General features: G+C 38.2%; 1 protein-coding gene across 4 annotated transcripts; it reads left to right on the forward strand.

The window, feature by feature from the left end:
• The first annotated feature begins 1,851 nt into the window (after nt 1-1,851).
• On the forward strand, nt 1,852-18,347 carry KCTD18 (potassium channel tetramerization domain containing 18). Of its 4 annotated transcripts, none has more exons than XM_016131121.2 (7): nt 1,852-1,973; nt 4,337-4,572; nt 5,954-6,165; nt 8,375-8,568; nt 9,593-9,687; nt 14,157-14,259; nt 16,458-18,347. In XM_016131121.2, exons 2-7 carry the CDS (start codon nt 4,413-4,415, stop codon nt 16,948-16,950), a joined length of 1,257 nt encoding a protein of 418 aa, XP_015986607.1. In that variant the 5' UTR covers nt 1,852-1,973; nt 4,337-4,412; the 3' UTR covers nt 16,951-18,347. The 4 variants fall into 4 exon arrangements, with proteins under 4 accessions (XP_015986607.1, XP_015986606.1, XP_036092873.1 ...); XM_016131120.2 differs by having other exon boundaries at nt 1,871-2,029; XM_036236980.1 differs by lacking the exons at nt 1,852-1,973; nt 5,954-6,165 and having other exon boundaries at nt 4,458-4,572.
• Nucleotides 18,348-26,754: the final 8,407 nt, after the last annotated feature.

Genomic DNA, 26,754 nt, shown 5'->3' on the forward strand with positions numbered 1-26,754 from the left:
AGGAACCTCCACACTGTTTTCCATAGTGGCTGTACCAATTTGCAATCCCGCCAGCAGTGTGTGAGAATTCCTTTTTCTCCTCATCCTAACATTTGTTATTAAAGTGTGAGATTTTGTTCTAAATTTATCTTTCTCCAAAAGGTAAACCAGGTGTTCCATCAATATTCATTAAATTGTTCATCTTTCCCAAACGATTTGAGGTACTATGTTTATCACATATTAATTTCCACATGTATTCGGATCTATTTCAGGGCCTTTGTATTTTATTCCACTGGCCTATTTGTCCACTAGGACCATGAGTAGATAAACAAAACAGCTTTTTAGTGTATTTTAATAACTGGTAGGGCTAGTGTCTCCTCATAAACTTTTCTTTTTCATTGTTTCCTGGCTATTTTCACATGCTTATTTTTTCATACAAATTTTAATATAAACTTGTCTAGCTCCATAAAAATCTTGTTGGTATTTTTATTGGTATTTGTTAAATTTATAAATTAACTTAAAGAAAACATATCTTTATGATGTTATATAATATCTTTCCATTTGCTCAAGTCCATTTTTATATCTTTCAGGGTGCTTTAAAGTATTTTCATATAAGATTTTCACATTTCTTGGTAACTTTATTCTGAAACATTTTATCTTCTTTGTTACTGTATTCTCTATTTTCAAGGTATAAAATGAATATATCCGTAAGATATCTTATTAATTATGTCATTTACATTTATATTTATATTTTTGCTTATTTTTTGTTTACTTGGTCTGTTTGTACTAAAAGTGGCATATTAAAGTTTCCTGCCACTGGTATATTTCTATCAATGTTTTTTTTTGCATGTCCTATGATTTTTGCTATTTTATAAATGTGTTACTGAATTATTTGGTGAATAGAATTCATAACTGTTATATATTCATCGTGAATTGTGACTTTATTAAACTATGTCATGGGTCAGGTAGGTACATTGTCTTGTTCAATCCTTCACTCCCAGTGCCTAGTCCATAATAATCAATAAACAGGTTGAACAAACCTCCTTTCTCTCACCTGGCTATTATCTGAGGCAGTAGGGGATTTATCTCTCATTGGCTAAGACCCACTCAGAGAAATTAGGAACCAATTATTATGGACTCTGGGAAAGTACCTTGAAAATAGGACTGTGTTTTATTCTCCTTGAAATACGTACGAAGTCTCTTGCACAAGGTAGAGTACACCTGGAAAATGAAAGAACTCTTTTGGGGTTATTGTTAAGAGGAAATTAAATACTTCGTGCAAAGGACTTGGCAGAACCTGGAGTGTAGAGAAATGTTCAGTAAATGTTTGCTCCTGCCTCAATTTTCCTTGCTGTAAAAGAAATAAAAATACGGGGTTGTCTCACAGATCAAACAAGAATGCTTTGTGTTAAACAGCTTTGTAAACCACAAATATATCCAAATGGACTTAACCAAGTGCAATATATTAATAAATCTTGACATTGAGCAGCCCTGTTTGGGAGGACGGGCCCTGACGTTGGGTTGCAAAGATCTAACTTATTCTCTTACCATTCATTAGATGACCCTGAACAATCGCAACTTCGGTATTGTTTCTTTTCTTCATATTTAAAAGTAGCCTCTGAAAGGACAAGACTGTCCCTCGGGGTCCTACCCATGTCTCTTTGCGGGCCTTTCTTTTACCTGCAGGAGTACCAAGAACCCTGACTTGCGCCGGCTCCCTTGGCAGGCAGAGGAGGACCGGCGTGGCGGGACCAGTCCGAGCGCGGGGCGGGGCCAGTCCAGGGGCGGGGCGCGGGAGGGGTGGGGTGGGGTGGTGCGGGGCGTGTCCCGGGCGGAGCCTCTGTGCCTCCTGTCGCCGCTGCGGAGCCGGGCCGCACGGGGGCGCCGCTGGGGCCGCGCTGCTTCAGGAGTTGCTGAGCGGCCGTGGAGGCACTCACTTCCGCGTCCGGCCGGGCGGTGTCTGGCGGCCGCGCCGAGGGCCGGGCCGGTCGCAGGTCAGTCGGGGAGCCTGCCTACCCGGCCCCGCCCGTGCGGAGGAACTGGGCTCCAGGTGGGCCGCGGGCCCGGGAGGCGGCGGGGCGGCCCGAGGAAGGGCCGGGGCCGCGCTATAACTCGGGCGGCCCGGGCTGCTGGCTCGGGCCGATTCCGGGTCCCCGGGCTGCGGGGAGACTCCGGTGGGGCTTTGTGGTGTCCCAGCCCCTTTCCTCCCACCTCGTGGGAGGGGTGCGAGTCCCTAGAGCAGCATTTCTCAAAGTAGATCCTTGGGCGGACTCCTGACGCCGCCTCAGACTTTCTGAACCGGACTCTGCGGTGGCCCGGGCATCTGCATTTCAGCAAGCGTTCCCGATGGTTTTGAATCAGGTGGTCACAGGACCGCACTTAAGGGATACTTCCTCAGAGGGCAGGGCACTTCCGTCACAGCAGGGAGCCTAAGCGGTGCATTTGAGCATGGGGCATCATGACTGGCCTTGAAATGGTATTGGTCCTCTGCCTTAGGAGAGACTGACCGAGGCAGGGGGGACTCTTAAATACCCGCACTCAGGGTGCGCTGTGTTCCACTTGCCACCAACAGGAGTCTTGAGATGGGCAGGTGCTCAGCGAAGTGCCTGATTGGGTCAGGAGCCTCAGGGGCGAAAAAGTGCTGAAGAAGGCAGTGTGGGGTGCAACAGGAAGAACTTGGGAGTTGGTTGTGCTGACTGGATTGGGGCTGTCTCCATCACTTACTAGCAGGGCAGGCTTAGTGTGGACCCTGCACACATCTCTGTTCTTTTCCCCAGTATCCCCATCTGTAAATAGGCACAGTTCTTACCCAGTAGGGCTTTTGTGTGAATTAGGTCATGTCTGTCAAGTGTCTCCAGTAGTGGCTGGCACATAGTAAGCATATAGGAAATGGGAATTAGTAAGAATGACACAGGCCCTGCTTTCCAGGGGCTTTTAGTCCTCCAAACTAGGGATTAACCAAGTAGGATAAAATGTGGACAGAGGTACAAAGTATATTTGGAGAACTGTGCAAAGATTTTAACTTGGAGGTGCTCGGGAAGGTTATGCAAGTAATGAGGTTTGCCTGGGGCTTTGAGGAATAGACACGATTCCAGGGAGCTGGTAACTAGGGCAGCACGAACCAGTTCCATCCCATGCCTCAGAGGTGGTTCTCTCACACAGATCATTGGGGGCCTGCTCCTAGGTCTTACAGGTGGTGCAAGAAGACACATCCATAAGTGTTTTTGAAGGCCAGACTGTTGTTCCATTATAATTTCTTTCTGCTGGTCATGTTTGACACATGGTTTTCCTCAGACTAATGGTCTCTTATTTCATTGGAGACTGGCTAAATTGGAGCATCTACAAAAGGACCTTAGTTGATCACAAAGCAAATTGCTATGGATGCAGTTGAAACTCTTGGCAGTAATCTTACACTTGCTATGAAATGTGCACATATGGCGGATCTCAATATTGGGAGTACCCTTTTTGTCACAGTATTGTTTTAGGTGCCATAAAAATGCCACAGTTGCCTGTGGTTCATCAATCCCCAGGATGGATTAAGAAATCATGTACTCGAAACTACCCTAAAGCTTCAGCCATTTTAGAGCGAAGAAGCCAGATGAGTTAGAGGTGTTACTCTTCTTCCATGCCAGTCTGGCTACTGGTTTACTTAGAATTCTGATCTCAGTTGATAAATTATATTTTCTTTAATCATATATAACTTAAGAATTGCAATTGCAATTACCATTATTAATAAGCTCAGCTCTTTTGTTTCTTTAAATCCCCAAAGCCCATATCAAACCCCTCAGAATACATCTTATGGTAAAGTTAATGTATCATTATAGGTGATATTTATTACTTATTGAGTACTGACTTTGAGCCAGAGACTGTTCTATGTTTGTCAGTTATTCCTCCAGTAGTCCTTTGAGGTAGGTATCATCCCTACCAACACTTTGGATGAGGACACAGGCTGAGGAAGGTAAAGATTTGCCATGAGGTGCCAGAGCTAGGGAGTAAGTGTTAGAGCCCATGCTGTACACTGATCTCTGCATTCTAGACAGCTCCCCCAGACTTACTGTGGTTTAAAAAGATGTGAATATTGAAGATCATAAGCACACTTTAGCTTTGCTTTATATATGACAGACAATCCGTTATTTAATTCTTTAAATAGTCATCTCAACAGCTATGATTTGGTCAGTAATAGTTTATTATCATCTACAAATACTCTGAGCCAGAGTTTTTCAGCTTCTCAGCAATCTTAAACTCCACTCATGTAAAATCCTTCAATATTGCCAAATTGGGTTAAAATGTATTTATTTTATTATCTATTTAGTGTATTGTTGGAAATGTCAATGGTGATAGTCCTTTGTTTTTACAGAGGGGCACCAGGACCACCACTGTTTTACAGCTTCTGAAAGTGTTTCAAGGCAAAAATTCAAGTGTTGGCGGGAGCAATGGAAGGTCACAAAGCAGATGAAGAGATGTTAGATATTCTTCAACTGAACGTGGGTGGCTGTATTTATACAGCCAGGCGTGAGTCCTTGTGCCGCTTTAAGGACTCCATGCTGGCATCCATGTTCAGTGGTCGTTTCCCTCTAAAAACAGATGAATCAGGTAAATAATTAGTCTATAAGCATGATCATGAATATTCATTAAAATAAGAATCTACTTTAAATTCCCTTTGATTTTTTTCCTAATTACAAAAGAATATATTAGATTAATTTACTAATTAGTGAGATCATTAGGACTACATGGAGATTTATTGAATAAATGGAGAAATTAAATACCAGTTTCTAGAATCTGTGATGCTGTTGCTAAGAGTTGACAAAAAAAAATTAGAGTGTATAAAGGCCAATCACGACCTAATTATGGGGATTAATTATATATTGAAAGTTGTTACATTCATGCAATTCCATGGGTAAGGGTATGGAGGCTGATTAAATATATTAGCTTTTCTATGATTTTCAAGTTAAAAAATATATATATCTGGAGAAAGCAGTTGCCCTCATCACTGACAGGGCAGTCATTGTTAGTGTGGAATGAGCATTAAACTTGTCACTTAGTCTAGCAGCAAGCAGGGTTTTTGCACATCTTAGTGGTTCTGGGGGTCACAGAACCCACTCTTGATTCTGTGTTAGAAGAGAAGGATTGAGGAGTCTTGAGCATGAGGGGCTATTAGTAACCCTCGGTCTTGAGAGATTGCTTTGCCAGCTGAATGGCAGTTGAAAGAATGGAAAACACTGATGGTCAGTGCCCAGGGCTTGATGTCCATCGGGACAGCAAGGTTACTGGTGAACAGATGATAAGCAGAGACAGAATTTTTTTCTCTGTCCCAAAGTTTTACCTTCTTTATCTCTTCTTTTCTAAATTAATCAAGGGAGAAAAAGAATTGTTGAGTAACCTCATACAGAAGTGTTTTTTTTTTTTAATTCTGATAAATGATCTAAGAATGGTCTCTTATTATCAAGTAGTACCAGCATAGCATTTATTTTTTTGAAGTTTAGATTCTCCTAGTACAAAGGGACTAATCTAATAAATCCAAGTATATGGCATGCTTAGAGCTAGGAACCCTGAGTTTATATGTCACCACAAGCATTGGGCATAGTAATGAACACCCTGCAAATGCTCATTAGAGAGGAACTCCAAAGCCTTTCCTGGCCCACCTGGGCTGAGGTTACGGGTACGCTTCCATTCCTACTAGTAGTCTAAGGTCTCAATGGCTTTTGCAGTGGCCGTTGTGGTAATATGGTCATTGCATCCAAAATTCCACATGGAGTTCAGAATACATTTTCAAATACAGTTAGTGAGAATGCAAAGGATCACCAAATTTGACTAAACCTTGTTAACTAAACCTTGTTGACTAAAGATGTTAACTTTCTTGTGAGAAAGAAACATTTCTAACTTTAGTCTGATATTAGTTTGACATGTTGAAATGGTCATATGTTAATGGTCATATGTTATCTGTGCAATCATTTTTGAACTGCATGTTTTCTAGGAGCTTGTGTTATTGACCGTGATGGACATCTCTTTAAATACCTTTTGGATTATCTTCATGGAGAAGTTCACATTCCCACTGATGAGCAAACTCGTGTTGCTCTACAGGAAGAGGCTGATTACTTTGGCATCCCTTACCCGTACAGCCTGTCTGACCACTTGGCCAATGAAATGGAGACATATTCTTTAAGGTCAAATATAGAACTTAAAAAGGTCTTGGCTTTTCTTAAGTTTTAAAATATATATGCACACACACACACATATTTACTTATTATGCACAAAACGTGTGTTATTTTTCATAGCCTATGTTGTCACATAAACCAAACATGAGATAGTTTTATTTTTTTATGATTTTTGAAGGCACATTTCTAAATTACTAGTAGTCATTTTTAAGGTCGAAATTATATTCTCGGAAAGTGTATTATACTGCCACTCAAAGGTTTATGGAGTTTTTATTTCTCATTGAGGATTTAACACTTTCTAATGAGTGTCTTATAGACCTGTTCTTCTCTTGAAGTTGTGTTTAAATTAAGAGCAATACTGTGGTATGTGAGGGTGTAGTAATATTTCGTTTACAAAAATGATTTTTTAAAAGAATGGTCATGATAAATAAAAGATTGTATAAAATCTCCTACCTGATTTAGTGAATGTAGCAGTTTGTTACTAAGTTAAAACGTCAGTTTGATTAATTCATTTTGAGATTATTAAGTCTCTTAATATGCTTCTATTTGAAATCACATTTTAAAGATCTTTACATGACTTAAAAAGCTTCATTGTCTTATTTTATTGGTAAGTATTAGGTTTGCTATTAGCACCTTTGGATATCTAAAGAAAATATTTTTCCTAGATAATTGTTAATAGTGAAAACGGATCTGAATTAATTGAATTTTTTAATTTGGATGTCAGCGTTTAGGAGAGCAAGCTGATGGCATGGCTATTAGTGCAGCGTGAAGAGAAAGTTGATTTGGTTCCAGATCCCCTTTAGAAATTTGCGTGGTTGTATGGATTCTGCTACTGAAGTTATTTATAAATTGAGTTGTTAGTCTTTTGGTGCTGTTTGCCACATCTGCAGAATGGGGCCAGAAAAGCTTGACTGGAAGGTTGGGGTTGGTTAACATTCATCTGCTGAAGTCCCATCTCTATAGTCTTTTATTCCTGGTTTGTATGCAAAAAGGACATAGCATGCTACATTTATTCTGTCCGCCGACACATACTTATTTTAGTACGCAAAAGGGACATAGCATGTGTGCGTTCATTCTGTCTGCTGATACATATTTTTTTCAAATGTTTTTGGCATATGGAGCGCTATTCTAGGGACTGTGTGGGACAGAAAGAAGTACAACATATAGTGTTTGCCTTTGAAGTTTATAATATAGTTGGGAATTCTTATAGATGTGTAAGTAAAGTTAAAAACCAATACAGGAGTTAGGTAGCAGTATTAAATGAAAATGCAAGACGTGGTGGGGTCTTCATTTCATTCACCGAGTCAGTAAATATTAAGCATCTCCTTTGCATCAGGCACTATTCCAGGCACTTGGCATATGAAACAAAACTGACAAAAGTGCTTATCCTCAGGACACTCATAACAATAATGCCATCTCTCCCAGGGAGGGCCCTTGCCGCTCTACTGGGCAAAGCCCTCCTGCTTTGTGCCCCTCAGTGCCTTGTAGGCTCACCTGGTAGCATTTGCTACACTGTGTGCTGATGGCTAATTTAATGTCTGTCTTCTGCATTAGCTGTAAACTCTAGGAGGGCTGGGGTCCTGTCTCTTGCTTACCATGTTATCTCCAGGACCTTAGACAGTGCTCAGCACATAGTAGGTACTTAATATTCAAATAAATGAAAGAATAGGTAGAGAGGTGCCAAATGTGTTTAGGCAGTAGGTATTCAGTTCATATATTTGTAGTATCTTTCAGTGTAAAAAAGAACAGGTTAATCTGCTTAATCCATGATTGGATTTGGAGTTAAAAGCAAGGATCAACCATGGGGCTAGTTGGTAGAAAGTGAAAGGAAGATTGAGTCAAATGAAAAATTTGGGGGGAGAATAAAGGGAAAAGTAAGAAAGTCTAACTCTTAGTTATTACATGAAGATTTTCAAATTAAAAATGATGTTGGTAGTGAAGCTAAAGAGGGAAGAAATAAAATATAATTTCCATGTGGAAAAGAATTCTCTAGATAAAATGGTGTTGAATTTTTGGGTGGTGCTTTCTGTGATTTGCCCCTCACCCCAAATTCAACAAGTGTATGTTTGGTTTTTAAAGGCATAAAGACTAGGCTGAAATTTATAATCTTTTTATTTCCCTTATGAACAACTAACATTATAGCTTTACATGAAAGTAACAGAACAAATTAATTTTTTAATTAAAAACTTACTTTTCAGAATTAAATTTAAATTTGATATATATATATTTTTTTGCTCTAGGCTTTAACAGACTTCTGTGATTCGTATGGTTTAGTTTGCAATAAACCAACGGTTTGGGTTCTCCACTATCTTAACACATCTGGTGCAAGCTGTGAGAGTAGAATTATTGGTGTATACTCCACTAAAACTGATGGAACAGATGCTATTGATAAGCAGCTGGGAGGAAGAATTCACAGTAAAAGCATTTTTAAAAGGTATGTCCATATTTAAGAATGAAAAAGGAACAAAATAAAGTCTTGGTCTTACCGAATGGAATGTGTGATTGACTAAAAAAGACCATCAACACCTCCCAACAGACTGAATGAACCTGTGGAGCTGTGGAACCTGTTTCATGGGGAGATTATAATTAAGACCATTTCACATATATATAAGCGATGGGCCATCTACATGGTCTAGAACATTTGTTCTCAACTGGGAGTAAGCATCAGAATCTCTTATGGGGCTTTATAAAAAAAAGAAAAGCAAAGCCACATGCCTAGGTATCTCCCCTTGACCATAGTCTAGGATCAGAAGCACTGGCCTAGAACTTAACAGGCCCACTGAGTGACCCAAGACTGGCCTGTGCCTTGGTGTCCTGTTTTAAGAAATAATGAAAGACTTCCCTGGTCCCTCCTCCCAGCTTTAAAATTATATAACTTGAACACGTTAAATTCTTAAGGGTTATTCTTTAAATATTTTCCCTGTAATCTTATTGATACTGGTCAATTCATTTAGCACAATTTTGAAGAAATTCTCTGGGAGATTGGATCGGATCATGTATTAGTGATTAATGTATGACCATATGAGCTTGTTTCTTAAATTATTAAATATGTCATCATTTCCTGAATTCTTTAAAGGCAGGAATGTTTCTGTATAAGATACATAGGTACCTGGCATAGTGCTAGGAAAGTTTTAATCAAAGTTGAGTCTTTTCTAATTTTACTAGAGTTAGGTGATTTTTTTTGGAAAACTATCTTAAAGATTTGTTGATTTTTGTTCACAGTCTATATTGTGGTACTTTACTACAGTAAAAAGACCAAATGTAGGTTAGTATACTCATATATAGTATACAGTATATATATATACATTTAAAGGTCACAGAACAACTATTCAATGCCTGCATATTTTTTCCTTAATAAGCACTTATTGTCTAGTATATACATACATATATATATTTGCACATATACACATGTATATACCTGGGTAGAACATTTTCATTACCTTTTGCAATATTTCTAGAGAGGCGGGAAATAATGTTCAGTACATATGGAGCTATTATTCAGTAGCAGAATTGAAGAAAATGATGGATGCCTTTGATGCCTGGGAAGGAAAAGGTACAGTATAATTCTTTTATTTCATGACAGAAGGTAGATTTATATCCTTGATAAGACAAAGTAAGCTCAGATACAGCATTTCTTTTTTTGGGAAAGTTTTTTTTTTGGTGCGGAACCAGGTATTTGTCACATCATGGTAACACTGGGACATTTTACTTACAAATCTTTAAATGCCATGAGTTGCTTATTTAGTTCAATTAAACAAGAGTTTATTTAGTACTTACTGTGTACCCAGCATTTTCCTAGTAGATTATATCTCTAAATTAAGCATAAATGTATAATTTAAAAAAAGAGGAAATGAAAATAATGCTGGGGAAGATGTCTAAAGAGCCCTTATAAAGCAATGAAAATAATCTTTAAATATATACTTTGGAAATATTTATCTGAGAGTTGATAATAATAATGCTATTTAATATCCAGTGTGATAAATAGTTTATATTCGGTATTTCTTGGTCCTAAAACAACCCCTAAGCTATTTTCCATTTTATGCATGAGAAAACTGAATCTCAGAGGGGCCATGCCTCTGGCTTAAGGATCACAGAGGGTTAACTGTTCTATGCCTAATTTTTTCCCCCCTCAATTAACAAGCATTTATTGAGTGTTAAGTGCAAGCACTATAGTAAGTCCTAAAATTGGTCCAAAGATAAATAAGACACGTCTGATTCTTTAAATGATCTTAAAAGCTGGTAGAGACAGCCATTGCAAGTCACATAAAAATGAATAAAAGGAGAGGAAGAGGCTTTTAAAAACTACATTAGCTGTTTCTCCTTCAGGCAGGGTGCTAGTACCTAAGCCTTCCTTCTTTGCTCAACTTTGCCCCACTCATTTTCTCTCCTTTTTCTTTTCATACTCCTCAAGCAGAGAGGATGAAATATAATGAAAGAAGTGCTGTTTTCTTTAAGCTTATTATTTTAGATTTAATTGATTTTGAGATACTTGGGATTAAGTTGAGGAACAAACCCCTTGGTGTTCTGTGTCTCCTTTCGTGCCTGTGGACTGGTGGGTTGCTCACGAGGCTTTGGGAGGGCATGGCTGGACTTCTTTTTCCACTGACTTAGGAAGCTGGAACAGAGAGCTGGGATCACTGGCTTTTCAAGACATTCGACTGATTTCAACTTTTTAGGAAGTATGTAATGGAGTATCATTGTTATTTAATAGTGCTCTGGAAGGCCTGTGGCAAGTCATAAGACAGGAAACAACTAAGAGAAAGACCTCTTGGAAGGAAGAAGACATTATTTATGGACTACACTTTTTTTAGAAAACTCAAAAGAATAAGGGTATTTTAAACGATGAGTTTACTAGACTAAACTAGCTGGATACAAAGTGTAAGTAAATGAGGATCAGCAGTTTACTTATGATAAATTAATTAGAAATTATAGGGGGAATCCCATTCACAGTAGCAATAAATAAAATAACTAAGACTGCCCTACCAAGAAATATTTGAGTGTTTTATGAAGAAAAGTGCTAAAATGTATTTATCCATTCATCCACCTATAAAAAAGAAGACATGAAGACTATGCTGAGACATATCATGGTCCTGAATAAGAAATATGGATATTATAAAGATATCAGTTCTCTTCAGATTAAATTATAAATTTAACGTAATTTCTACCACAATAGCAATAGAACTCTTTGGGAATCTTGAAATGATTTTAAAATTTCTTTAAAAGAATAAACAGGTAAAATAGCCAAGAACATTCTGGGAAATAGAAGTCCTTAAAGGGATGAGTCTAACTCTGTTTGATAGTAAAACATGGGGTAGATTTACAATAATAAAAAACATGTTTCTGATATAAGAATAAATGCAGATATCAAGAGTAAAGCTCAATAAAATTATAAGAATAAAAGTATTATCATAAGAAAGTCACATAGTTGATTCACTAAAATATTAATGAAAAAAGGAAAGATTATTTAAAAAATAATTGAGACATATGCTTGGAAGAAAAACAGAACTTTAACTTCACATCATTTATCAAAATAATCACAGGTGGATTTATGAATGAAAAATGAAACTAATAAGGAAAAATTTGATTTCTTAGTAGGGAAGAAATGATAAGCCTAAAATAAATTGACCAAGCTTAATAAATTTGATTACACGATATTTAAAGTCTTAAGAACCTTAAAACAAAAAATAAATAAAATTAAAAGACTAATAAAAAAACTGGGATAAATAATGTTATATTAACTAGAAAAAGAATATCCTTATATAGAGAAGGTAGAGAAGGTTTATGTAAATTAATTAGAAAATAAACCCCATCCCTACTACAAATAGATGTGCAAGGTTCATGGGCATAAAATTCTCAGAAGAGGAAGATGTGGCAGGAAGTTCAAACTCAATTATCAGTGAAATATATGTTAAATGAGGCCTATTTTTTAGGTACCAGATTAGTAAAGATCTCATGCATTTTTGGCAGGAGTAGTAAAAATTAATATTACTTGTTTGGAAAATAATTTATCAGTACATATCAGTAGCATCAAATTGTTCATTTTCTGTGACCCAGTAATTCTACCTCTAGGAATCCACCTTAAGGACATAAAATTCAGGGAAAGGTTTATGAACCTCTAGAAATGTTTACTTAAGCATTACTCACAGTAGGTAAAAAATGCAAAACAATCTAAAAGCCTGTAATAGAAGGTTAAATACATTTTGGCATATCCATGTGATAACATAACTGTTAAAATTATTTTTAGTAACTTTTTACATAAGTGAATGGCCATGATAAAAAAAAAAATCAAGAGCAGAAAGAAAAGTGTTTTTAATTATGGGTATATCATATGAATAGAAAAAAAACGAAATACATCAAAATATCATGAATCATAATTTCTAATTTTTGGTTTAGCAGTGATTTTGATTTTCTTATATATACTTTTCTCTATTTTCCAAGTCTTGTACAATGAATGTGAATTAATTTATAGGCAGGAAAAATAACAAAGTTTTTAAAACAAATAGTGGTATATCCATATAGTGGAATACTACTCAAGAATAAAAAGATGATCATTGATACATATATCAATATGGATAAATCTTCAAAGCGTCATGCTAAAGAAGCCAGACACAAAAGGCTACATACTGTATGATTCCATCTATATGACACTGTGGAAAAGGCAAAACTAGGGGATAGAGCAGTGGGACCTTTTTGGGGTGATAGAAATGTTCTATTTTTATTGTAGCCATGGTTACATGACTGTACATTCGTCAAAACTCATTGAATTCTGTACTTAGAAAAGGGTAAATTTTACTGTATGTAAATTATATCAACAAATAACTTAAAAAAAAACTTAATGGATGAGATTTGGGAATGTTTTTGTAGCATAAGTAGGTTTGGGAGAGTTATAAAGCAGTTAAAGAAAGTTATTGTCTTAAAATGAGGTTGATAGAGTTCTTCGAGTTTTGAAAGTATTTATTATGTATAATAATTTACATGCCCAGCTTGCTAAGTTGGTTATTATTACCAGACCTTTAATGACAAAAAAGAAGACACCAAGTTTGTCCTTGGGACTTAGTGCTGTTTTTGTTTTTGTTTTAGTGCCAGGCAATTTTTATTTAACCTCATTTTTAAGCCTTTATATATCTATATATAACTTTTAATTTTTTTTTGAGGTGAAATTCACATAAAAGAATTAATTAAATTATACATTTCAGTGTTGTATAACCACCACTTCTACTAGTTCCAAAACATTTTCATCACCCCAAAAGGAGCCACAGTCCTCACGAATCAGTTCTCATTTGCCTCTCCTCTCATTGCCCGGTGGCCCCCAGTCCGCTCTCTCAGTGGATTTGCCTGTTCATAGTAAGTGACCTTTGTGTCTGTCTACTTTCACTTAGCATACTGTTTTCAGGGTTCGTAAGAATATATTTTCAGCTTTTAGTCAGGAACATACTGGATTTAAAAATTAAAATGAATTTGACTGGAATTGCAGCCTAACACATTAACTCAGATTATTCTTGTTTGCAAAGGTGCTGATAGGATAGTGGTATCTCATATTCGTATAGTGATTGCCTCTTACAGAGTGGTTCATAAAATTTACCTAATTTGATTATCATAGGAACCAAATGAGGTAGACAAGGCAAGTGTTCGTCCTCACTGCCCAATCCTTACACTACTACCAACTCTATGACTTATAATAAAGGCACCTAATATGTCTGGAGTGCTTAATCTGTGCCAGGCTAAAGGACGCCAGAGTCTGCGTCCTTTAACCAGCAAACAGAGTTGCCCAGGGCCCACATAGTGACCTGCTGGTTGTTAGCAGCAGAGCCAGGGCTGTTAGTCAGCTATTCCTAGACCCGGGCCATAAGCTGTGCCACTACTGCCCAGGCTCTTCGTGGGAGCATTTTCTGTATACCCCTCACTTCGTCAAATGGGAGGCAAGGACCTCAGGCTCTTTCTGGCTGGTCTTATATGAAAGAGTGCTTCTGACCATTTTGCAGTAGATAATGACCTCCTTAATTATGTCTTTTTATCTTTCAGGTGTTAGCTACTGGCGGGTGCCTCATGAGCTGATAGAGTGTTGGACACTGGAAGAGCGGCCCTTACTTGGAAGCCTGCGTCACATGGCCCCAATTCGAAAGAGGTTATCTGTGCTCTGTTGATATTTTTTGACTTCTTCTTTTTCTTTGTCTGACTTATGTTTTTATTGTCTTTATTGGAGACGTGAATAATAGTTCTTGACCTTACTAAGCTTATTAATCATCTATATTCTGCCTTGCCATCAAAGTGTAAATCTCGACAAATGCAAAGTTACCAAACTATGTAAAAAGTACAAATAATTCTCTAAAACTGACTTACAGTATTTTTGGGGGGAAGAGTGTGATTCTAAAACTACTAGTGGACACAGTGGGAATGCTGTGGTAAGTAGTTTTCCTCACAAAAGTGAAATCCAGGCTTTATTGGGAATAGTCAAAAATTTTATTAGACTTAGTATTTGAAATTTCCTGTGACTTATTCTTTTTTTATTTATTTATTTTTTAATGATGGCATTGGTTAACAAAATTCAGTAAGGTTCAGCTGTATGCTTTAACAGTAAGGCGCATGTATACACACACACACACACACACACACATATTTATTTAAATATTTATTTATTTACACAGTGTTTTCACCTCATAGTTAGATTTCTTTCTGTCGCATATTTGACCTCCTTTCCTGTGACTTATTCTTAATTTCTTTCTCCTTCCCATTGCCACAAATAACATTTTAGTTTAATGGTATTTTCTTGCATTCTATAAAACTGTTAGCTTTAAATTCACTCCACATCTGTGTCTTTTACTATGCTTTAAGTACATTTAAAATCATCTTTATTTTTATTGTCTGAATATTATTCATGGCTTTCAGACATTCTGGTTTCTTGATCATCTGCTCTAGAATTTGATTCAATGCCCATGTGAAATTTCAGAATGCTCTCTTACTGTGACCTCTGGGTCTTTCATAGAAATGCAAAGAAGTTTATTCAGTTTTTAGTAGTTAATGATCTCTTGTTCAAACAGGTATTTTTTCTTTAAGGGTTTCATTTTGTTATCATTATTTATTTTGTCCATTGAGCCTCTAGTTAGCAAATATTATTTGGGTCTAGAGCAATGGTCCTCAACTGGGGGTGATTTTGTTCCCCAGGGGATATTTTGCAATTTTTGGAGACATTTTTGGTTGTCACACCGTGGAGTGGGGATTGCTACTGGAATCTAGTGGGTAGAGGCCAGGGATGCTGTTTAAACATCTTAGAATGCACAGGGCAGCCCCACAGCAAAGAATTATCCGACCTAAAATGGCAATAGTGCCAAGATTGAGAAACCTTGATCTACAGTCTAGTGGAAGATGTGGGCAGAAAACAAAGCAGCAGGAATGGTGTTATGGAGACTCTTCTCTGTGTTCATCGTCTTTCCTCTGGGATTTTATTAAACATCATTTTTGATGCATTGACAGGATAATGATGAATTAGAAGCACCTGTGAGGTCTCAAAACTGTCTGACTCACCAGAAGAAATTTAGTTATGTTCAATAGTTTTAGGGTTGAATGTATTATACAACAGACTCCCCTTATCTGTGGGGGACATGTTTCAAGATACTTAGTGGATGCCTGAAACCGCAGATAGTACCAAACCCTATATATACAGTTTCATCGTAATGGAAGATTTGTTTTAGATAGTATCCTTTTTCCTTAATCAACTTTTTCAACTCTGCTGGAAATGTGGCAGCAAGTTCTTCATTGGAAGATGCAGCTTCTATAGTAATTCTTATATTTTTCAGTGCAGACCTATTCCTGAATTTGTGTAACCATCCATTACTTGTAGTACATGGCTTGGTGTCACTCGTTTCAGGGGATCTTTGCTGAAGTCTTCGTATAGGCTCAGTGCTTTCTGTCACGACGTGTTGCCATCAGGTAGAAAATGTTTTCTGTTCATGTCCTCCACCACAAATTTAATTCCTTTTTCATCTTAACTAAGCATTTAACACACATTGTGGATCACATCAGGATTCTTGGGAAAAGAGTGATATGTTGTGTAATTCTCATATAACATCTCAACTACAAATTTTAACTTGTTAGTATTATGTGTGATTTTAAAAGAGTTTGTATTCAAGTTGAAACAATCTTTTGTAAATTTGCTAACTAACTTTTTGACCGTGGAGAGAGATGAGAGGTGAGATATGTTGATACTTATAAACCTCTTGACTCAAATTCTTGATGAAAAACTTTTTGTTGACTTTGAAGGTAAACTTTGGAGACTTTTCATTAGTTAATGTAACTGCTGACAGTGACGTTCTTCTGTATTTATAGGCGACTGATAGCGTTCAGTGAGGAGGAAGAAGGTGTGAACTGTAAGATTGGTCCTAAGCCCGTCAGATTTTTGGGCCCTTCCACCAGCACCCAAATTAAAGTCAAGAACTCGGCTTCAATCAGGGTGTCTCCAGCTAGTCCCCTCCAGGCCTGGTCCCCGGCAATGGCAAACCAGTCTCCAGGTGGAATGACAGCTCAGCGCTCTGCTGGGTCAAAAGCCCCATCCCCCTTGGGCACTGGGGTACCCGGGCATTCCCTGGCTTCCCGGCGCACCGGGAGCACTGAAAACGGAGCCACACACCCACTTCCGGCTAAGGTTCTGCTCTCGGACAAGAAGGCCACGCCGCACCGAGTAATAAAACTGAAGCGGACACCACTGTGCGCCACTGGCCCTTCCCCGCCCGCCTGCACAGCGGCGAGGCCCACGGGGGCCCCGAATCCGCCCAGCCCGGAAAACGTGCGGACCAAACACGGACAGGGCAAGACTGATTGATGGAAACGGTGGCCTCAGATGTCCCGTTTGCCTCCCAGAGCTTCCAGTCTGTTTGATATGAATAAGTGATACTTCGTTGATGCAGTTGAGGTGAAAACTTAATGTTTCTATTCAGGATAATTATGGGAAAAATAAATATTGGAATGGAGGAGGGGAGACTTTAGGTGGTTAGGTCTATATTTACATCTCATTTTCCCAACTTTTAAATGATAATTTGTCTATGGACAGTTTGAATTTCAGATTTTTAATAGTTTTTTTTTTTTTCAAGTAGTTAATTGCTATTAAGGCAACAAAACAGTACAGCAGAATCGTCACTAGAGAAGTTTACTTCGTTGCTGGAATAATTAGGCTAGGCACTTTTCTAATACTACTCATTGCAGCCCAGGGATAGGAGTGAGTTCGGGCTTAGATATTCCTGTCTGGTGAAATAGGGAGGGTGAGATCAGTGCTTCCCTGTGCTACACCAGAGCCAAGAGGGATTTGAGAGAAAACACAGATCAAGGCAAACTCCCTTCAGATTTCTCTCAGTCTCCAAAGGCAACATGAAAAGAAATGATGGGGAGGAAAATAAAGATAATTTGAGATCACTGTTTGACTCTCACTTAATCGAACTATTTTCTTTCCTAGATTGGCTTTTCTTACTCCTTACATTAACAGATTTATTTATATATCACAAGACGATTTCTTGGGATAAAAGCTATATAACATGTCTTTGGAATAAATTGTTAAAATCTTTTATTTTAATTTGAATAGTGAAGTTTTGAAAGTACTTTGAAAAAGAAGAGTTAAATTTTGTTTTTCAGAAATGACCATTAAAGAGTTACTCTGATCAACACAGTATGATTTTTTTATACATAAAATTTCCACACAACTTGAATTTACTATTTTTAAAAAGAATATTTTGATTAATCTTCTATTTTTTCACAGCTATTCAGTTGTGTGTGTTTACTCATACTGTTATGTTTTATAATTGGATTACATTTTTCTGCCTTCAGCGAGTAACTATGCCTTCAATGTGTTAAAAATAAGTTCATAAAGCAGGGTACTTTTTTACTCAGTACTTATCATTGTACTTTCATTGCTTTGAAAGAGTAAAGTAAATATATTCAAAACATTACTTTTTACAAAATAAAGTAAAACTTCCACAAAAAGTGACACTTTCTGTTATTTTACTTATTCTTAAGCCTCGGAGCTCTTTAATAGTTTGAAAACTTGTCAATTTATATACATTATCTATTTCTGCTTACAAAATTGCTTTCCTGTAGAGGAAATATATGAGATAATTAAACCAATTTTGGGTAGATATCCAAATACCAGCAGCCTTTTAGAATAGGTGGCTTATTTGGCCAAAAAAAAAAAAAAAAAAAAAAAAAATGAATGTTTAACCGAAGAGTCATGAATGACATTCCCCTGTCAAATATATAAAATATTCAGTTACATTTGAAAAAATATAAAGAATTCAGGCATTTCGAAAATCAAAGACCGTAGTGAATTTTGAGAACTTCCAATTCAGATATTAAGTATTGCTTGATCTAGGATATTTTGAATTGATTCAATAAGAAAATTTTATACAATTAATAAATAATGTGTATTTTATACATAATAAACATTTATCTGGAAAAGAAATGTTGATTTATCATGAGTGATTCAGTCAACAGCCTGCATTTCTTTGCATCGGGTCGTTTAAGAGATCGTCTCTTTAGTGCACATAACCTTTACAAGAAGAGACTTTGGAATAACTATGGGGCTGTGGCACAGCTGAGGTGGGAGGGGACAAAACATCCCTTACAGGTATTGATGAGTCAAAGACAAATTCAGCATGCTGGAGTAACTCAAACCTTACTTTATTTGGGCCTGGTTCCCTAGAGGTCAAGTTAATTTCACATGAAAACATTTCCTAACACTAGACCCTATAAATACGAAAGGGTTTGGTAACTCTTCATAGCCCATTACTCTTCCTGGAAAAAATAAAAAGTAAAAAAAGGAAAGCATGTTTTATAAATAATGATTCAGTATCATTACTTTGGAGAAGTAGGTTTTGTAGTTGGATCCAAGGACAACAGACATTCTCAATGGTGTGTAGGATTATTAGGTATTGTTCATACAGAAAAAGATAACTGACTGTGCCCTTTCTGGTAATTCTTGAAAGCGGGTTTACCCTCATTAAAACTGGTTAGTTATATCATGGTGAGCCTGAGACTGGCTATGGGGACCTACTGAAGGATTTGTTTTGCTAATAATTTTAAATAAGTTTTTGTTTCAATATTGCCTTATATTAGTTTATATTTTCATGTATTTTATTTCATCCTGTTCATTTTGCTTTCAAACAACATAATGAAGATAGTCTTTTCCAATTTCTTAAAGATCAAGAAAATGAGGTTCAGCAAAGTTAAAGTTGTACAGTAATGACTCCCCCCCCCCCCAACACACACCTTTTCGCCCTATAATCTTATTTCCACAGAATGACAGCATCATTGACGAAAGGAAAAGCTAGAGGGAGGAAGCAGACATAAAAGTGTGAATTCGTTTAAAGTTTTTGAGCAGAAAGGTATTAAAGTATTAGATGGCATGTCTGTCTCCTCCCGGACAGAGACTATCGCCTGCGTACCTGTAATGGCTGGTGTTCTAGGCCTTCGGTAAATTTATGAACAGTTAGGGCAGCCCCTTTTCTGCTCCCCAATTATTTTAAAAAATGTATCTGGCAGCAATCTTCAAGAGGTGCAGACACTAATTTCTGACCTTGCAGAGTTTATACTGTCAGAATAAAGGTGCTAGTGGAAGTTCCTTAGTATCCTGATTATTGCTTATGACCGCAATTACCATTAGTAATGACAGTAACAGTTGCATAACTTGTCAAATTGTTTAAAGTAATTCAGAGACATGAATCACAAGAGCCCAGAGAGGTCGCTGGCGGATACTGCTTGACTTCTGAGAAAGGGAAAAAGCAGTCTCTCCCCCACTGCTTTAGTGCTCCTGCTAGAATTGCTGATGCAATTTCTTTTTCATTCACAGGCTGAATCCTATTGCTTCCTGAGCAAATGCTAATGTTGAAAAAAATTGTTGACTCATTTCCCAGTCTGTGGTTAAATACAGTATAATTATTACCCAGCTATAGCTTGATTTTTAGAAAGGTATTAACATGCAGTCATATTTGGCTTTTCCTGAGAAATTATTCATTGAAAAACTTTGATTTAAGTAGCATTTTGAATATGTACAAATAGTTCTGTAAAGGGAAGAATACTAACATTCATATAAATGTAAGGTTGCCTTATAAAGGATTGCCTTATACCTGCAAATCCTTTAGATAGGTTTAATCTACATTTGGTAGGATGTTGGTCAGATATTATGTAAAAAGTATGAACTCGAGAAAATGAAGGGAAAGAACTTACATAGAAAACGAAAAGAATTTTTCAAATGATTTACATATGTGTATTTCTAAGTTAACTAGGAACTTTCTAATTATGGAAAATACTGTCATTTTCCCTGTATGCCAAAACTCTCCCTTGAAAACTGTCAACAAGTTGCTGATTCTTTAGTCAGTGAAGAGTGAATGAGTGATTCTTTGTTTAGGTCTGCAGTTAGTATGCAGGATTTCAAGCATGTAGTACAGCCAAAAAAGGAAACTTCATGAATAGCTAACAGAAAAAAAATTGGTTTCCAGCTGTTTTCGGAATTTCATATTCAGAGCATTTGGTTGGTGGTGCAGCCTCAGAGGGGCCATTTCCACTTGTAGTCCTGTCAGCCCCATGAGACACACATGGTTTACATTGTTACAGAAAAGCTAGTTTTTCTTTGTTCACACGTGTTGCCTCAGACAGCCCATACACATTTCGTATTTGCTAGCTAGATGGTTCCTGATGTAGGCTGTGGCTAAGACAAATAGAATTTTACGGTAACTGTCAGTCTGTATTCTGCTGTACTTGTCTATTTAGCAACTTTTCATTTTATAATGTTGCTTCTCATACTTTTCATGTCCTTTTTTTTTTTTTTTACCCTAACACCCACATTACCTTAGTAAAATTTCGTTCCGCTACAGGAATGAATTTGGGGGCCTGAAGCTTAGAAGAGAAATTCGTTTTAAACAGAGAGCACATTATAGAAAGAAAAAGGTAGAATTGTACTTGCTAATGTTGGAAAAGGGCAAATATTGCTTCCTTCTGCCAAAATATCTTAAAATTTTGGACATTCTGTTTCAATAGCAGCTCTTTCAGGAACTCATCCCCTAATTTCTCAGTTTGGAAGATGTGGGAGCTCAACTTCTCTGTAGACAACACAAATAACCTGAGACTCCAGCTGTGGGTCAGACAGTCTGGATTTGGTAACCAAGGCTGAACCAATTGGGAACCTAGCATAGCTGGAGGGACAAGGCCATGCGTCCTTATTCATCCTCTGTCTCTGTTCCTTTTCTCCACATCCCTTGTACTCTCCGGATCTGGATTTTCAACAGTGACCCTCCTGATATTTTGGTCTAGATTATTCTGTACTGTGGGTGATTGTATTATGCGTGGTAGGATGTTGAGCAACGTCCTTGGCTAGGACTCCCTGCCCCACTTGTGACAATCAAAATGTCTCCGGACTTTTCCAGGTGTCCCCTGGGAGTGAGGGGTGGACACAAATCGGTTACCCTCAGTCGAGAACCACTGGCTGATTTAATTTGAGCAAAATGACTGCCTCTTCTAATTGGGGGCTGTGGATGACTAAGAGAACACTGGAGCTGTCAATCATAGGCAGGAGTGGAGCCGTGGGAATTGAGGGGGAGGATGATACCAAAGAAAAGATGTCTCAGGCCTGCCTATAAAAAAATCTATCCTGTTAGCTCCCACTTACATTTCTGGTTTCGATATAGCATTGGAAACATTTTTTGTTTTCTCTTCTGACCAAGCATCTACCTAATAAAAACTAAGATGTGCTCATCTAAGCCCTTTATTTAATACATCGATTCTATTATGTAGGCGTATTATTATTACCTTCATTTGCAGATGGGGGAACTGAAGCACAAAGGGGGTTGGTAAGCTGCTTAGTAGCTAGTACGAGGAGAAGGCGAGATTCACATGCATGCATCTTCCTCGAGCCCAGGCCCTTAAGCGCCAGGTTAGGCGTCTTATAGGGGTACTCTCCATTCCCAGAGATGAGCTAGATAGGACTTAGGGTCTTCTGTATGCTGCGTAGTTCTTATTTATCAAATAGTCTTGGTGCTTCCTAACGCTAGATATCTCTTTGCTTCTTGGTTCCATCCCCTCTTCACCGCCCTGCTTGTGATCCTGGTGCTGGACCCTATAAGCACTTCTCTATAGCCAGCTGGCTTTATCATTGGAGGGACTCTGCAGGGGGAAGGGAAGCGGCTTCTTCCTGGTTCAGTCCGTGTCTCTGTGTTCTTGCTCTTGCAGCACATGGTTGGGGTATGTGACCCCCAGAGGTCCTCGCCCCTAGCAAGTTTCAGTGGCAGCTTCTAGTCCCTTGGGTCCTCCTGCTGGCTCTCCAGATAATTCAGCACCCCTGCAGCGTTGCCTGGCAAGTTTTGCTGGTGCCTCAGCTGAATTCCCGGCCTTGGCTAGTCAGTTAGCTCCTCTGGGGAAAACTCCCTGGTTCCCCAGTGTACCAGAAGCTTCTTGGTCTCTAGTGGGGCACAGCCACATCCTCTCCCACAAGAATGCCCATGTTCCTTCCATGGGCATTCTGTCTCAGCTCTAGGTACAGCCTCAACTGTCCCTGTATCTGCTATTCCTGTACTCTTTAGTAGCTAATCCTATTACTAAGTTATAACTTCGTATATATAAACATATATATAAATTCATGTTTATACATATATAAAAGTTTAAGTACATATATAAAAAATTATATATATATATATAAAGCTTCCTCATATAAATTTATAAATTTATAAGCTTCCCCATTCAAATTACTCTATGGTTGGTTACTGACCCCTGACTGGAACCCGAACCATACAAAGTACAAGACATTATTCCAAGTACTTTGCAAACATTTATTCAATCTTTACGACAACCCCTCCAAAGAGGTACAGTTACTAGCCCCATATACCCATGGAGAAACCGAGGTAATGAGATGCTTAGAAACACACCCAAGTTTAGAGAGCCAGGAGGACGTGGGATCTGAACGTGAAGCCAGGCAGTCTGCAGCCAGGGTTGGTACTTAAACTGCTCTGCTCTCTCTTCCCATCTTCTCTGGATTATTTTGCACTAGCCATTTAGACTCCAGAGTTTTCTAGAGATATTGGAGTCAGTCATTCTTTCATTTCTGCTCTCTCTTTCTTGTATTTATTGAGTACCTACGTGTCAGGCATTGTCATAGAGGTAATGACATTATTGGCTGACTCGCTACATAATGATGGTAATTTACAGAAACTGTGTGTTCTCTCAAAAGACTAGGAATAGGTAAATATAATTCAAACATAAGTATCCAAAGTTAAAAATAGGATAGTTTTCTATGTTTGACAAGAAGATTTGTTACACTTATTTTCTGTAGGAATTCTTTGGTTATTGTGGCAGTCATGGTTCTGAAATATTCCTCTCCCTCCCCCGCCCCCAGAAATCTACCTACTTTCTCAGGCCAATAAACTCATTTGCTTTATTTATTCTCTAACAGTAATGTGGCAATTTTTCCTGTGAAATTTAAACTTAGTGGTAGCACCAAAGTTCTTCTGAGCTGTGGGAAGAAGCAGAATTCACAAACAAGGCGGCTTCTGAAAATCAATCGCAAAAAATAGTTCGTAAGAACCTTGTGCGAGAGAGCAACACTGCATTTCTCAGACAGCAGAACCAGATCCAGACTGGAGGGCCTCTGTCTGAGGAGCTGCTGTAACGAAATGAAACACTGGTTTCAGCTGATCTGCCTCCAAGGATTGGGGACCTGGTTCTCCGAAACTAACAATAGACCAAAAAAAAAAAAAAAAAAAAATCGAAACCAAAAAACAAGCAAACAAAAAAACAACCTTCCTTGGGATTTAAAAAGATTTGTTGGAAAAAGCAAAAGAGCGAACAAAATTCCTTGTAATGGTTTGTAAGAGTATAAACTTGTACTTCAAATTCTAAGGTAACGAAAGAATCCCTGGGACTTAGCAACTCTCTATTTTTTTCTCACCAAATTAAAGCAGTTAAGATTGATCAGTACTTTCAAGGGAAATTCTGGAGCAATGTATTAGTCAATTAAATTATTATTATTATTATTATTATTATTATTATTATTTATTATCTTTGGCTATATTATAGTTTGCTTAGGAAATTTGGGAGTAAGTCACTGGGTCTCTCTCTTTCGCTTCATTTTTTTGGTAACTGGGAGTAGTCTGGAATCCTAGCCCACCTGAGCCTGAATTTTAGCTATGGCCTCTGAAGCAAGTGTGGTAAAAAAAAAAAAAAAAGATGCCATTACATATTTCCTGGATGCTGTCACTAGACTGTCTGCTGAGAAATTAAAATCTTACTATTGCTAGATAGAAGAGGGCACTCTAAACAGGCAGCATAGGATGCAGTAATATAGAAAGGCAGGGAGGGATGGAGGGAAGGAAGGAACTCTTACGTCAAAGGCGGGGTTCAGTTTAGGCATCTCCCTGTCTAATTGCTGTCTCCATTCCCCCTTCCTCCCACTGGTCCTAGGAAAAGAACTGTCCAGACCCTGGATTCCCTCTTCTCGTGGTTAAATTAAGAGTGAAGCTCAAAACCTAAGCTTTCAGAGTCAGAATTCCCAAAAATCTTTGGCAAAAATCTGTAGGTCACTTTTGATCTGGCAGCTTTTCCCACTGACCTCATTCGATGTTGCTTCCCAAAGAATGTTTAGTTAGAATCTTTCTCCAATGTCAGCTAAAATGAACTGCTCATGAACTGAGCTTTAAATTGGATATGGTGCGTTTCTGGTTTCTTCCCCCAAATTCTGCTACTGCCTTTGTTGAAGCTGGGTTTTGTACTGATTTGTGTTTAACTTTCTGAACCTTGCTGCATTCAGCCCCCCTAGGAGAGGCTCAACAGGACAGAGCTGGAATATGTAGAGAGTCTCAAATGAAATGTAAATGTGGAATGTAATTGGGAACCCAACAGGGAGGTTTGAGTTTCACAAATGAGGTCTTGGTGGTACAACATAGGTGAGTTTTGAAGTTATTCCATCTTCATGCGGATTCATGGGGATTCATATGTTTTAATCTCTACTAGAGAAATGTTCAAGAGAGATGAATCTATTCTGGCTATTGTGCATTATGCAGAAAGATTAGAGTTCTCATAGTCTGTGGTTTTTTCTAAAGGAATTTAAAACATTTTAAAAGAATGGCAGAATTCGACCCAGATCTATAGTATCACACCAATGTTTCCATTAGAACCATGAATAGTACTTAGTAATATAGTATTTCAATGGCTTGACATTGGCACCAAAAACTGAAATTACTGTTTCGATATGCAAATTAGTAAACGCTCACATGCCCAGGGGCTACAAGGAAGGCAAAAATCTAGGAAAAAACATAATCAGTTCTAAGTACTTTTTAGCATTCTTTTTGCTTCTTTTCAGTAAACTGGGGATATTTGCTATGTATTTAGGAATGTGTTTGAGCTTGAGAGCGAGGGAGTCAAGGCTGAGAGTGGTTGGGTCCAGTCTTGACAGAGGCAGGTGCACTCCTGGCCTGGCAAACCCTTGTTTTCCTGTTGCAGGAATTATTTGACTCATCTTTAAAGATGTCACACATAAACTGACATTTTCCAGTGGTGAGCCAAATTTTACTACACAAAACTTGTACAAAGTCCTTGTGTCTTGTAAAATATAAATTCTGGACCTCAGATGGAGTAAACGGGGATGGCAGTCCTGAATGTTTATCTTTCTTATTTGAACGAACAACTCTTCCTTCCTTCCTTCCTGGAATGTGACTTAACATTTAAAATTCCTCTTAAATCTCTGGGTACACCCAGAGACCTCAGAAAGTCCTCTACAGAGAAAGCAAACATCCTCCTGCATTTGGCAAAAGAAGAAACGGATGCTTGAGTGGCAAGCAGGCTCAGCTGCTCAGGGCTGCTCTGTGGAAGAGAACCATTGAACCCGGGTTGCCAGAAAAAATGTTAGTGTCTCATCAAATTAGCATTTGCACTTGAAAGAGACCAACAAATCTGTAGGACACATGGAAGTTTGATGGGAAGCAGTGTCCAAATTGAGCTGCCCTGCAGTTAAAGATATGGACTTGGGGCTAGTTGGGGTTCAGGCCTGCCAACATCCACTCTCTCTTCCTAGGGTAGCAGTAGCCCTTCTCTGCACTGTGCCATGGCCTCTGGGGAGCTGGCCACACCCCAGGTCCAGGGGTGGGCTGATTAGTCTATCCTAATTAGCACATCTCATTTGCTGCTTCCTCCTCTACTTTGATGACTGGTTTAGGGACAAGCCTACCAGCCATCTGAGCCTTTGCTGGGATTTCTGCAAAAGACACTTGCTTCATATGGATGCTTCCTGGAGAGCTTCTCTCTTCTCCTGGACAGAGAAGGAGGATGAAATTGAATCTTAGGAGCCAGGTGGCCATTTTGCTATGCATTCTGCATACAATGTCAGCCTAAAGAGGATGGGAGAGCTGAGATAATCAAGAGAAAGCCCTGATTAAACTGGACCCAAGACATACTTTAATACTGAACTTTTCAGTCACTGAACCAATATATTTTTACTATTTAAGCTAGGCTGAGGTGAGGTTTATGTTGCTTGCAACCAAGGTTTCAAACTGCCAAACAGTAGTTAAGATGACTAGAGTGCATATCCATCTGTATGTGTGTAACGTACTGGCAGGGGCCATTGCGAGGCATTATTTTTTACGGAAGGATATTTGTCCCA

The sequence above is a fragment of the Rousettus aegyptiacus genome, unplaced genomic scaffold (genome assembly GCF_014176215.1).
Source record: "Rousettus aegyptiacus isolate mRouAeg1 unplaced genomic scaffold, mRouAeg1.p scaffold_m13_p_2, whole genome shotgun sequence".
Lineage (NCBI taxonomy): Eukaryota > Metazoa > Chordata > Mammalia > Chiroptera > Pteropodidae > Rousettus > Rousettus aegyptiacus.